This window comes from Penicillium paradoxum (genome assembly GCF_028828445.1).
Source record: "Penicillium paradoxum strain IBT 22861 chromosome Unknown utg000004l_segment0_segment0, whole genome shotgun sequence".
Lineage (NCBI taxonomy): Eukaryota > Fungi > Ascomycota > Eurotiomycetes > Eurotiales > Aspergillaceae > Penicillium > Penicillium paradoxum.
Genome location: NW_026643182.1, coordinates 2,763,377 through 2,776,941, shown reverse-complemented (window position 1 = coordinate 2,776,941; position 13,565 = coordinate 2,763,377). Strand labels below are relative to the sequence as shown.

General features: G+C 50.3%; 1 protein-coding gene across 1 annotated transcript; it reads right to left on the bottom strand.

The window, feature by feature from the left end:
• Window positions 1-131: 131 nt before the first annotated feature.
• On the bottom strand, window positions 132-13,213 carry N7457_004747 (uncharacterized protein; the record flags this gene model as incomplete). The annotated part of the gene is made up of 3 exons (XM_057175792.1): window positions 132-509; window positions 568-12,866; window positions 12,931-13,213. The coding sequence occupies 3 exons, from the start codon at window positions 13,211-13,213 to the stop codon at window positions 132-134; spliced, it is 12,960 nt and encodes a 4,319-aa protein (XP_057032839.1).
• Between the last annotated feature and the right edge of the window lie 352 nt (window positions 13,214-13,565).

The window sequence follows — 13,565 nt, the reverse complement described above, 5'->3', positions numbered from 1 at the left end:
CAACTCTTCTAAAAACAATGAAATAAACAAGGAACGTGGAATAAAGTAAAAGAAAGACGAATCAGTTATCAACCATCAGCTGTTCTCCTTCGTCAAGGAGAGTGGTGACGCGCGAGAGATCAGAAATCATCTTACGGCCATGACCAACCAGCAACAGCTTCTCGGCATTGGCAGGGAGACCCAGGTAGGTAGGGGGGCTCACGTTCCGGCAGGTTATTGACCCAGGCGACGAAGTCGCGCATACTGGTGGTATCCGGCAGGGTCAAAAGATTGTCGTTCTCAACACCCGAGACGAGCTTGTAGCCGTCCTCGAAGGCGGCGGGTGTGAGGAAGCTGTTGACCAGGTTCTCGAGTTGCTGGTAGTCACCTGCGTCGTCGATTTTACCACCGTACATTTCTGTGATAAGAGTGCGGATCATCTCCCATGGGATCTTCTGAGGGGCAACGTTGGAACGGCCCTGGGAGACAGAATCAACCCAGTGGTCAATGATGTAGGCTGAGCATTCGTACTAGGGAAAAAGGAATGTTAGTGTTGGTGTAGAGACTTCACGATTGGAAGGTACTTACATCGCTGTCGTTGAACTCCCAGAAGCCCTTCCATCCGAGGCTTGGTGCATAGCGGAGTCGCTCCTGGACCACGGCGTGCAAGAAGCAGAGCAAGAGATAGACACGGGCCTTCTCAATAGGAGGCTTGCTGGCCCTGATATTGAGCGAGGACAGTGAATCCTTCATGTTGGCACGTACACCGGCGGGCTGTTCGTACATCAGAACACGCGAGGCGCGAATCAAATTGACAGGAATCTTAGGGCTAGACTCCATAGATAAGAAGAGACGGAACTCCTTGTGAGGCTTGAGAGAATCCAGTCTCTTCTCGAGACTCTGCAGCCAAGCCGGTGCCAGGTGGACGTTCTTGACCAGGACCCAGTTACCAACTGCAGCTGCATTGCTGATGGCCTTATCGGCGCTCTGGAGACCTTCGTTGGAACCCATGGCAATATTGGCGCAGGTTGCGCGTGTGGCTTCAACCAGAGCATCGACCTTGTAACTAGCATCGAAGCCAGGGCTTGAGCTGAGTGCAATGGGCCTGGTCGCAGTGACTTGGTCGACAACGTCCTTCAAATCGGCAGCACCCTCGAATAGTTCGCGGCCGAATACAGCCTCGACGAAACGCTCGGCAGTTGGCACGAATCGGTCCATGCGACAAATCTTGACAAGAAGCACGGAGCGAAGAAGCTGATCGAGCTGCGAAACACTCTCATTCCACATGACCGGAACAACGTTCTCTGCAAGCTCCTCGGTGAAGAAGCGATCCCATTGTTCTTCAGTGACACTCGAAAGGTGCTCTTTGAAGATAGACATGTTGCCCAGCTTCGCGATAACTTGATCCCGGGCGTCTGTGGTAGTTGAAAGATCTGTGCCTTCTACTGTCTCGTCCAGGACTCGGTCAAGGAGGGTCCTATCCATGGGGAACGGAGTAGCTTGAGCAAGCAAGATGGCAAGAGTGATGCGATCCTTTTGTACAAGACCAAGCGAAGTTCGCTTGTAGGTGTTGATGAACAAATCCCTGACAATGATCTGAACACGCGCGGAATGATCCTTCTCTTGAGCGAGATGCTTGTTCTCGTAGAGAACAGAGTTGAAGATATCGGTAAAGTACTGCAAAGAGAATTGATAGAAGTGGTTAATGTGGTGAAGCTGCTCCAGAACGGCGAAGACAGCACTGCATGATCGGGCGATGATGCTGTAGTTCTGCGTAACATTTTCTACCTCAAGCATGACACCTTCAGTCTGGTCCATCTTGTGAGAAATCTCGGCAGCCTCCTTCTTGAGAGTCTCAAGGGTTTCAATGACATTGTCATCATCAAGAATATTACCACGAGACTCGTTAAGGGCTTGCAAAAGTCGCTTCTCAAGTTGTCGGAGATGGACCTTGAACTCTCCTTGCATCTTAACAAGATTGTTGCGACGTTCATCGACATCGGGCCGCTCGAACTTCAGCACATCGTTGAGAGACTGTGTCTGCAAGCTGCTCTGGGTGACAGTAAAGTTGACAAAGGTGGTACGACTGCAGATATCCGGCGGGAATGACGCAGAGGGATCCCGAGTCGAGAGGAAGAGCTTGAACGACGGGGAGAAATCAATTTCTTGCTTGCCCAATTGAATAAGAACACGGCCACCAGTCCTCTGGTATTCCTTGTTGAGGACATGGTTGAGGATAGGGTCGAGATGCTCGGCATCCTGGATAAGGATGGGGTTTCCGAAACGCAAGGCACTCTCCAATTGTTTGACGAAGGAATCGTCCAGGAAACTAGTGACGGTAAGTTTCCGTTCTTTGCTTTGCTTCTGCAAGAACTCTGTAATGCGGCCAGATGGATCAACAATAAGTGGGTATCTGTTGAATCTCTTGAGAATGATGGCGTTCTCTGTGCAAAGGTCGTCGACGGGTAGGGAATGACTCTGCCAAGTCAAACGTTCATCGGCATTGGACAAGTACTCTGTAATTGGATTGTGAGGCTTGAAGTGAATGCCAGAAGCGCCCAGTTGGTGGACCCAATCCTCGGCCATTGCCTTACGGAACTGCTGGTCGTAGAGACCAGCATACGCAAGGAAAGCAGCTGCAATGAGAACGTCACCAACGAGGGTGCTAATCTGAGTTTCGAATGACTTGCTGCCATCTTCCCAACGCTCACGCTCGGAAGACAAACTGTCGAGCAAACGAACACTGCGGTCGACCTTGAACTGAACACGGCTCATCTCGGTCTTGATCGCCTGTGTTTCGCTGATCAAGGCCGCGTACTCAGCCTTGTAGGTAGCGATACTGCTTTCCAGGCTGTTGATGGTATTTTCAATGGCCTGGGCTTCAGCCTTGGTTTGCAGGGCCCGTTCCTCGAGTTGGTCAACCTCGTCACGCAGAGGGCCGACGCGGTCAAGAATTGCAGAGTAGTTAACCTGAGCTTCGACCCATTGCACCAAAGGACCACAGGCCTTACTGGCGCGGTTGACTCGCTCATATGTGAAGTCCTCCTTCGAGAGGAACTCGTTCTGCATCTTGGTACGATGTCTGCGCGTCATCTGGCGCTCATTGTCATAATTGACAATACTGGCAATGAAGTCGTCTCGACGAATGAGACCTTGAATTGTCTTCCAACTGTCGACAGTGTGGCCGAGCAGTGTGCATACGGCTTCCAAGGCAAGTCGGACGCTGGCTGGGGGGTTACCCATAGATCGAACTTCCGTCAGGTGTTGACGTTTGATGTTGCTGACACTCTTCTGGGCTTCCAAAACAGCTGGCTCAGCTTGGGCCAAATCATTCAAAACAACTTCCTTTCGAGTTGCCACCTCCTTCTCCTGAATTTCCAACGCAGCCTGCACTTCCAATGAGACCTGCTTCCGCTGCTCTGCCTCTTGCTGATCAGCAACCATGCGCTGCAATTTCTCGTTCGCTTCCGTATCCTTCTTCTCCAACTGCATCTTCTTTTGTGCCAGACTAGCCCGAAGATCGCTCACTTTGTCGACAGTGTCGTGAAGCTTTTCGAGACCAATATTCAAGTGACGCTGTTGTTCCTCGAGGTCCTCACGCTTCTCGTTGAACAACTTAACATACTGCGCAACAAAGTCGAGGTAATGGCGAGGAGTGAGGAAAGTGGCCCGACCCTGTTGCTTCTGCAGCCGCCCATTGAAGCGGTGCAAAGAGTGGTGGATATAAACCATGGAATTGATAACCGTGTCTCTGTGTGATGCAGGGAGAGCCAAATCACGGTATGCAACGGGAATACTGTCAGGGGAGATGAAGTTGGGCTTGTCGAGGTCGACCGATTGAGTGAGCTCGGAGCCAACCTGGAACAGGGCTTGATCAGACCAGTCGCCCATCCAGTTCAGCACACAACGATTGAACAAGGCGGGACTGGTAGCTGCCTTTGAAGACAGGCCCTCCTCTGGCGGGTTCATGGTGAACACAACATGGAGGTTCTTGATAATCTGCTGGGTGAACCACTTGTATAGCTCCTCCTGTGAATCAAGAAGCAAGCCTTGACGCTGGGCTCCCTCCTTGCAAGCAGTCATCAATGAGGAGAATTCATCGCCTTCGAAGAGACCGGGGACTTCTGCGTTTGCAAGTAAGGTGTTCATGCGTTCCAGGAAGCCAGAGTCAAGGACGTTTGCTTCATCCATGATGAAACAAATCTTCTCGCCCTTGCATCCTGCGCGGCGAAGAACGCTGCGAAGATCATCATCGAAATCTTCCGAAGAGTACTTTCCGTGCACCTTGATCTGGAAGACCTTGAGACCATTCATCCAAGCAACAAAGCGAGACAAGGTTGTCTTTCCACTTCCACTCACACCGATAAGAATGAGATGGCCTTGGGGTTGGCGGAAGACTCGATCGATGCGTAGTGCGTGCTCAAGGACGTCGTTGAACAACACGAGCGGAACGTCTACCTCCTCTTCGCAGAAGGTTCTAAGACGTGCCTTCACAAACTCGCGGAGACTCTCTTGCTCGACAGGAATGTAATTCTTGGACAACCAGTTGGAGAACAGGATTGGGCCCTTGAGTGCTTCTTGATCATCAATAGTAGGGAAATGTTCCAAGGCGATCCTGCGAACAGCATCTGCTGTCCAAGCTCTCTCCTCTTCATTCACGAGTCTGTCTTGGAAAAGACGTAAAGCTTCGTGTGCCCAAATACGGACCAGACCTTCAACAGTGAGGGTTTCCAAAGGCTTAATAGCTTCGTAAAGACCACGAACCCATCGAGTGAGCTCACGAGGCGAGTAAACATAGTGTGGCTGAATCTTGGGAGTGAATCTAGATTGGGATTCGAGATAGAACTGGACCATAGCCCGAGTGAGGGCTTCAGAGTATCCACGCAACAAGGGAAGAATCTTGAGAATAGCCGAGTTGAATGTGCCGTAAATCTGGTTGAGAGAAATCTCACCGGGGTAATCGACCATGATAAGTGGTGCATGGCGCAAGAATCTCTCGGCCATCGGTGTACGACCAGCATCAGTAGGAGGGTTACAGGCGCCAACAAATTGAATGCGATCCAGAGTGACCCAGGTCTTGTCGGTAGTTCTCCAGAATCCATTTTGCTCCACAAGTTGACGCAGGAAGGAGATGGCGCGCTGAGTACCGTAACGATCAGGGGCCGGAAGATTGATTTCGTCGCAGAAGATGACAAGCCAGCGACCGATCTGGTTAGGGGACATTACCACACCGTTCAGAGTCTTCTTGTACTCGCAGTATTGCTCGAAAGTTTTGATCAGCAGATCAGGAGTGGTAGCGCTTGAGAAATTGAGGCCAACAACCTCCATGTTCGGAAGCTTTCTGAGCGCGGCGAACAATGTCATGGTCTTACCGGAACCAGGAGGGCCACAAAGCAGCAAAGGCTTATGCTCCGCAAGCCATGAATAAAGCACATCCTCGTGACGGACAGTATCCACTGTTGGAATGATGACATCGGTTTGGGTGACGGAATGTGTGTTGATATCAATCGTGGGCACCTGTGACTGCCAGCTGGTCCAGTCAGACTTGGGGAGGGTGACATCATAGTCAATGAGAGATGAGTCTCCGTCAGGCGGGAGATCGATAGTAGACATTCCAGTAATGTATTGTCCAAATGCCTTGCGGTCAGCGAGTGGGCAATCACCAGTAAGAGACCAGACCAATGCAAGAAGAAGCTTCTTAGAGATATATGACTCGATCTGCTCGGAATCCAGTGGGAAATCTGGGTGTTGGGCATTGTATTCGAGAACGTTCCGGCAGGACTTGTTCAGCAAACTGAAAAGAGTGTTGAGGGCCCGGATGTCCGTGAACTCCATGATATGGTTGTATTTCTTTGCTTCTTCCAGAGCCTTGAGAACTAAATCATCAACCTCGAGGAATTGTTTGAGAATGGTTGCAACAGTGTCCTGGGCATCCTGCGTGCGGACTACTGCTGTTCCGGCGGGCGCGTTGTCTTCATCTAGGTCTTCGAATGTCTTCGTTCTGAGGCTTTCAACGTAGTTGGAAATCATCATGGTTGGAGTAACGGTATCGGCATTGAACCACACCATACCGCAACGACTGACCGTGGCGAGTGTAGCATACTTCAAGCTTTCAACTTCGAACATAATGCGAACATTCGGAGGCAGGTTGAGACGTTCTCCGTTGGGGAGAGTGAGGAGTTTGTTGTCATCTAGAACACTGTTCAAGTTCTCAACCCATTCAGGATCAACATCACCGTCAAATACGATCCAATGACGTTTGCCATCTTCACCTCGGAGGTTATCCACGATCTTTCTCAGGATTCCAGTGAAGAGACCGTCAGTCCATTCACGAGTGGTACTGTCAAGGTTTCCATAAAGAGACTCCTTCGACATGACCTTGGAGTCGATAATGTGGGAGACGCCCTCCACACCTTCGATGCGTTGCATCGCTTGTAGGAGAATCTTCCAGGCTGCTGATTTACCGGCTCCTGACTTACCCACCATCATGACACCATGGTGGATGGTTTGAATCTGGTATAATTGGAGTGCCTTGGTAATCCACATCTCACTGTCCACGAGATGTTGTTCTTTAGTAGCAATATCACGGATCGCTTGAGTGAGCTTCTCAAAGTTGGCAGGCACATAATCAACACCAGGGAAGTCTTCCATCTGAATATCCAACATCGTCTCTACATCGTCCCTAACAAGTTTGGGAGCAATTGTCTCCCGAAGACTTTGGACAATAATTTGAGGCTCAATGACCGCATCGGGGCCTAACTCTCCATCGGAGGTGGCAAGACGAGCGCGCTTGAGGCCACCTGAGCTCACGAGCACACTCTTCAATGCACGGAGACCGAAGTCGTAGTGAGCCTGCTTAGAGAGTCGGGAAGCACAGTGGTCGAAGAAGGGAACAGTCTGCTTGGAAAGGGCCTTCGCTTGCTTGAAACCTTGAGAGAAAAGCATAACTTCGGCAATGAGCTCCTTATCAGGTTTGGACATGGCAACACTGCGGAACAACTTCTTCAAATTGTCTGGCAAGTTGGATCGACCAGCATAGCCAGGATTCATGGTAATGAAAATTCCGGTGTTGGAATTCACGGCAAGTCGTCTACCCACGAGTTCGATCTGGGACTTCTCGCCATCTCCGCTTGTTTTCAGACCAATTTGAATGTTCTGAATCTGCTGGGAGACAGCCGACAGAATACGTTCTTCCAGACGATTGAACTCATCGAAACAACCCCAGGCACCTACTTGACAGATACCGAGGAAGATGCGACCCATTGCCTGGAAATCGAATGTGTCATCACAACAGAAGACAAGGGTGAAACGTCCAAGTTGCAGGCCCAATGCCTTGACTGACTCGGTTTTTCCGGTACCAGCGGGACCATAGGGAGAACCACCCAGTCGTTGACAGAGAGCTTGAGTGAGGGTGAGGAAACAACGATCTGTGAGAGGGGTGCGGACAAGACGCTCGGGGACACCCAAATACTCAAATCCGTAGGCCAGCTTGGCATTGGCCATGTGAACATACAGGCGTTCCAAGTAATCATCTTCAGCCTTGTAGACATAACGCATCTGAAGGAGCCAGTGGTAGTGCGTGGGCGTCGTAGCGTTGAGACTGATCAGCTTCGAGATGCAATCGCGTTGATGCACGAACTCCGTGATCATATGTTCACATTTCTTGCGGGTGATTGGATCAAGTTCACCCAGCACAGTCGCTGCCAGCAATTCGAGAATTCGTACCTCAGCAGCGTGCAACGCAGGAAGAGTTGCTCCTCCTTTCTCGAGGGACTCCTGCACTGCGTTGGTCCAAGTAACCTGACTAGCAAGGACAACAATCTGGGCAGGATAGTTCGCCAGGAAGTCATTGAAGCCCGTTGGATCCACATCGTTGCTACTATAAAGCGTTTCGAATTGTTCAGATGCCTCACCAAGAAGCTGTGCAAGGGTGATCTTCATGTTGGTCTCTAAGGCCGTAAGCCAGTCATTGATTCGCGGAGTCTTGAGGAGGTTTATTTGATTCCTCAGGCGGACTTCCTCGCCCTCCTTCGAGGTGAATGCGACGATGTTGTTATCATCATCCATAACAAGACCTGACATTCCAGCGAACATCTTCTTGAAGTGCTTGGCGACGCGGAAGACGTCATTGCTGTTACCAATAATCTCGAGCAAGTCCTCATCACCAACGAAGTAGAATCGAGGGAACGAGACACGCTCACGCTCCAAGTATTCACCGAGAGCCTTCTGGATCTTGTTCAGCAGATCGGCCAACCGCTCCAAGGACTTCTGTACGTCGACGATAGCAAGAATATCCAACACAAATGGAGACTTGTAGACCTTCTTCATGACAGCAAAGAATTCGGAATTGATGTTCTGGAAACGGCCCGATTCCAAGGGAAGGAGATGCTTGATATCGGCATTGCCAGTGAACACACCTTCCAAGTAGACCCACTGTCGCTGGACATCGATCCAGACGTCGAAAAGAACGTGTACTCGGTTCAATTTATCTTCCCAAGAAGTGGCTTCTTCTTCGAATTCCTTGTAATACGGAGAATGTCTCATGGCCTGGAGGGAGTTCAAGTTCTCACTGCACTTGGCGAAGAGATCGTCAAAGCCTTTGATAAGACGGCATTTGTTCTGGTAGTGCACCAGATCCAGGGAGTAGTTCTGCCAAGTTTCGCGAACCGACTTCAAGAATTCTTCCAATGCCATCTCGCCTTGGGCCTGTGCAATGATAGCGCGAATGATGGTATCGCTTGACGAGAGCTGCAAATCCCAGACATCGCCGAGAGTCAAAGAAACGAGGGAGAAACGCTTGTCTGGTTTGAGGCTCTTGTAGATCTTATGCCAGTGTCTTTCCTTGACAGCTTCAGATTTCATGTCCGAGAGAAGGGAGTTGACCTTCAAAAGTTGGCGAAGGACATTCTGAATGTGTTCAAAGGCAGCATATTGCCTCATACGGCTGGGCATCTCCTTGGTCATTTTGATCAAGTTGTCCAGAGATTGGCGGAGCTTTCTAGGCTGAATGCTAGTCCACAGTCCATCGCGAAGATCATTGAGACTATTCCAGATAGTCGCCAAAGCAGCCCACACAGACATAAAGTCCTGAACCTCCTCGAGAATAGGAGGCAGTGACGATTCCGAGCTTTGGGGAAGATCAAGAGCCTCCTTGGCCTTGGACACCATCTCAAATTCGGATTGCAGAGCTTCGAGGCGAGACTGGAAAGAGCTCAGGGTACGAGAGGCTTCCTCGGGAGGGATAGTGCCAGATACAGGCTTCTCGTCATTCCATTGACCAATGACCTCAGCAATCTTGCCAGCAATGACATGATCTTCCGCACTGATCTTCGCACGCAGGCCCTCGGTTTGTTCATTGACAATTTTGCTCTTGCGGCCTAGGAGTTCATTGAGAGCTGCCCATTCACCATCAACATTGTCAAAATGAAGCCAGTCATATGGGAACTGGTAACGCTGACGGGCGAGCGTGGTTTGACCTTGGCGGAAAAGATCAACCTCGGGCTCCCACACGCGAGTCTTGCGCTTGCATTGCTGAACAATGGTGATGAAAGACACAGCATGTGCCGTTGAAGAAGCTTCCAAAGTTTGGCCCTCGAGGTCTCGGCGAGCAGCAGCGATTTCCGAATGAACCTCTCTCATACGGCTGCCAAGCTTAGAGCCAAACTTGACAAGTATCTCGTGCTGCCATTGGTCGTACTTGGCATTGACCTTAGTTTGCACTTGCTCATAGTCAATTCTGATGTTACCAAATCCTCGGCTGACCTCCGAAGTATCGAATGTAGCCCGGCTCTTTCTAATTTCCTGAAGAAGTTGTAGCCATTGGGACAAATCATCACCCAGAATCTCGTAAACCTGCTCAGACCGAAGATCCCATAGGGATTGGAACTGGAGCCACTTATCGACATACTCGGAAACGTCCTTCAATCTTCCCTCGACAACATCATAGACTTGATTGAGCTCCTTAGTGCAATTTTGTGGCAGGTCGGAGAAGGAGACTTCAGATAGGCGGACATTCTGCACACTGATGGAGATCTGGTAACGGGAAGGTTTGATCTTTTCCAAATTACAGATCACTCCGAGCCACGCATCAAAGTGCGAGAACCAACTTGCGCGTGCGAATTGCAAAGGCGGATCCAGGTGAAGGACTTGATTTTTCATCAAAATCTCGTGGAAAAGCTCAGGGAACTGGATCTTGTAGTTCATAGCGTCCGTTTCGGCCGCTGCGAGTTGTTGATGAGAAACCGTCGAGTTCTCGTTTAAGGTATCCTGGAAGATAATAATCCACTCGCGCACAGCACGAAGGAGGCGATCACGCAAAATTGCCTCGATGCTTCGATTGAGCTCGGCAACCCAGTATCCAAGATTGACATAATTTTCCAGGTTAAGCTTATCAACAGCGACTTGAATGCTGTCCAGGCGGTGTTTGAAAGCCGATGCATCGTATGGACAAGTCTTGAGTTCGTGGATCGATTTCTGGATATTCTCGTTGATAGTGTCAAGTACAGTAGTCTTGGTCTGGAGAGTGGATGCTGAGATGGCAAACTCGCGCACAAATTGAACATGCTTGCTTTCAGAGCGACCAGGCAAAGAAGCCTCGATAGCACCGTTTGCCAATGCCGATTGCTTGACGTGCAGCTCGTAAGAATGGACAAAGGATTCCCATCGGAGAGGAATACCCTTGGCAACCATGATCTGTGCATCATTCATGTAGCCGTTGAGCAACATATTAACACCGGTCATCGACGCGATTGCTCGATTGGTCTGCAGCAGAGTGCGAACACTCTCCATCAGACTGATCGCGTAGGGATAAACACGCTTCGCCTCTTTAGAGATATTGCTGACAGCATGAGGGACCTGAAAGTTAAGCCAGATAAGATTCCGGACCTCCTTGAAGAGGGCAATGATTTGAGCATCGAAGTTGACTGCCAGTTCCAGAACATTTCCTGCTGATCGGTTGCGCACAACATTAAACAGCCGTCCAGCGATTGTAAAATGGCGCCGTTGAACATCCCACAGCCAGGACTCGAAGACGGGCCGAGTATCGAGCTTCTTGCGGAACAAGTTGCCCTCGTTCTGTAGCTTCTGGCCCTCGGCATGCAGATGCCAGTTCTCGCCGAGAACATTCTCGACCTTGCGCATGTAGCCGTCGAGTTGGTGCTCGATCTGGCGGGTCCAGATAATAGCACCCGACACGGGCGGCAGATCGCGTAATTGAGCCATCGCATGAGCTTCAGAGTTACCATACTGTTGCTTGAAGCGCTCATGCAAAGCACTGATGTCTCGCTTGACATTATCAATGAGCTGTGTCTGATACTCCCCAATTGCACCACGAATCTTAGGGCGAACAAGGAGGGCGTTGAACTTTGAGAATACACGGAACATCTCATTGGCATTCTTGGCGGTCGCTAGTCGGTCACGTAGACGAGCAATGATAGAATTCTCAACACGCGAAGTACGCTCACTGTAGGCAATTTCAGCCTGCTCCCAATTCAGAGCTCCTTCCTGTGAAACATCCAACACATCTACATTCTTGAGAGCAGCGTAGGCGAGAGCAACTTCCTCCACGGCATCGACATCGCCGATCTCTTCAACGATCACAGCACCATCGGCATCAACTCCAGTTCCATTCTCAGCAGATGAAGAGCTATTGGGCCCGAGAACGTTGATAATGGTCTTCTGAAGTTGCTCGTGGTTGATCCTGAAAGTGTCGACGTACTTCACCCGCTCACGGGTCTTATCGTGTCTCGCATTGATCTTAATCGGGATGAATTTTTCGTTGCGACGCCGCGTTGATTCACGTGCAACGTTTGTGAACTCCTTCAGGTTCTCGTCCCAAGTCCGCCAGATCGCTTGTGTGGTTTTCATCAATGATCGGAACTCACGATAATCCAAGTGCAAGATAGTGCGTCCCGTAATCAACTCATGGATCTTTTTATCCAAATCTCCTGAGATAGCTTCAACAAGTGAAAGGGCCCGCTTGATAGGATAGGGGCAAATCTTCAACTTCTTATTCAGGTGAGTGAAAATGAGGTTGAGTGATTCCTGAACCTTTTGTAGGGAAGTCGCAGATAGAAGCTCATCGAGAGGGAAGTCCCGCATCAGCTGGTTGTATTTCTGAACTAGATCGGTAGCTTCTTTCAGCCCAGTATCTGCCACGAAACTCAGGGTCGGCTGATATCTTTTCGCATGGCGCAGAATGTCCATAGTTAACCGGACACCCTCGCTTTCCAGCTGGGCATCGATGCCCTCTAGAGCAGCCTCAAGGGAGAGCCAAAAATTGACCTCGGGACTTGCAGATTCGCTATCCGGGTCACGAGACATTTTGGTGATCGTCTGGATGGATCTGATCCAACCGTTCACGACACTTTGAATACTGTTCGTGAAAGCACTGCTCTCCAGCACTGTCGATGGAATCAACTCGACCGACGGTTTGATACCACGCGCTTCCGCCTCCTTCAGAGCAGCTTGCACCACTTCATGAAGGGGCAGGTTCAGAGCCGGAATCTCCACATTCTGCTGGAGGTGCAACAAGCCCAGCTCCAAGTCCGCGAATTTCTTCTTGGCTCCCGGAATACCTGTCTTCGCCTCCGTATCCGTTTTCGATTTCGTGCCAGCGGCCGTCTCCTGGCTGCGAGTGTATGATTCAAAGTAAGGACTCAGTCCGTGGTGTAGCATCAAGTGAAGGATCTGGTATGGCGACATTGAATTTCCTTGCTGGGCGGACGAGTTGCTAAGTGAAGCAGGGCCAGGAAGGTTCATGACCTGGACTTGCGATGCCATGGGCAGACTCATGTCGATTGGAACGGGCCGTTTGATGATAGCGACCGAAGCCACGGTTGTAGAAGCGGACGAGATATCGGAGGAGAGGTTGTAGACATATTGCACTACTGCTTCTTTAGCAATATAGTTAGCATTATACCAATCAATGGCCTCAGGATCTAATGGACCTACCTTGGTCCTCCGTCTCGCCATTTGTTTCCTCCGCTGTCACAATGTCTTTCTGCACATAGAGCGCCTCTTGCGTTTCCGAAGCAAATCGTGTACACCGTTGCAGCGTTTCATTGTACTTGGATTCCGAAAGCAAGCTCCCAGCGCTTTCCAGCTCGGACCGTTGGGCTCCCAGTGTTACCTGCAGCACATCGATCAAGTACTGAATGACCGCGCCGGAATCAACCACAGCTGCAGTCTCTGATTTCGAGACGCCATTTGGCACGCCTGATGAGGCGACCTCCATAATGCCCAGTTTCTTATGACAAATTCGAAATGTTCATGGGTGGTAAGGAATAACAGGGGCGCGGATCGGAGGCGTGTTCAAAATATTGACGGAGATCGGGTTGAGCGCGAGTTGGGCTGAAAAACTGGGCAAAGGATAACGACAAAGGCTGAAGAAAAAGAAGAAATCTAATAGATTAAAAATGATTGCAAAGATAAGTTCCAGACCTCTGCCCTATGTTGAAGATCAAAAGATACGCGGCGTGTTTGCTTTACTTCAGGGGATGTGCACTATTCCGTATTGGGTTAGGCGTGACACGACCCCCATGTGACAACTCACATCCATGTCCCAACCCTCGAAGGCCCTTGCCCGG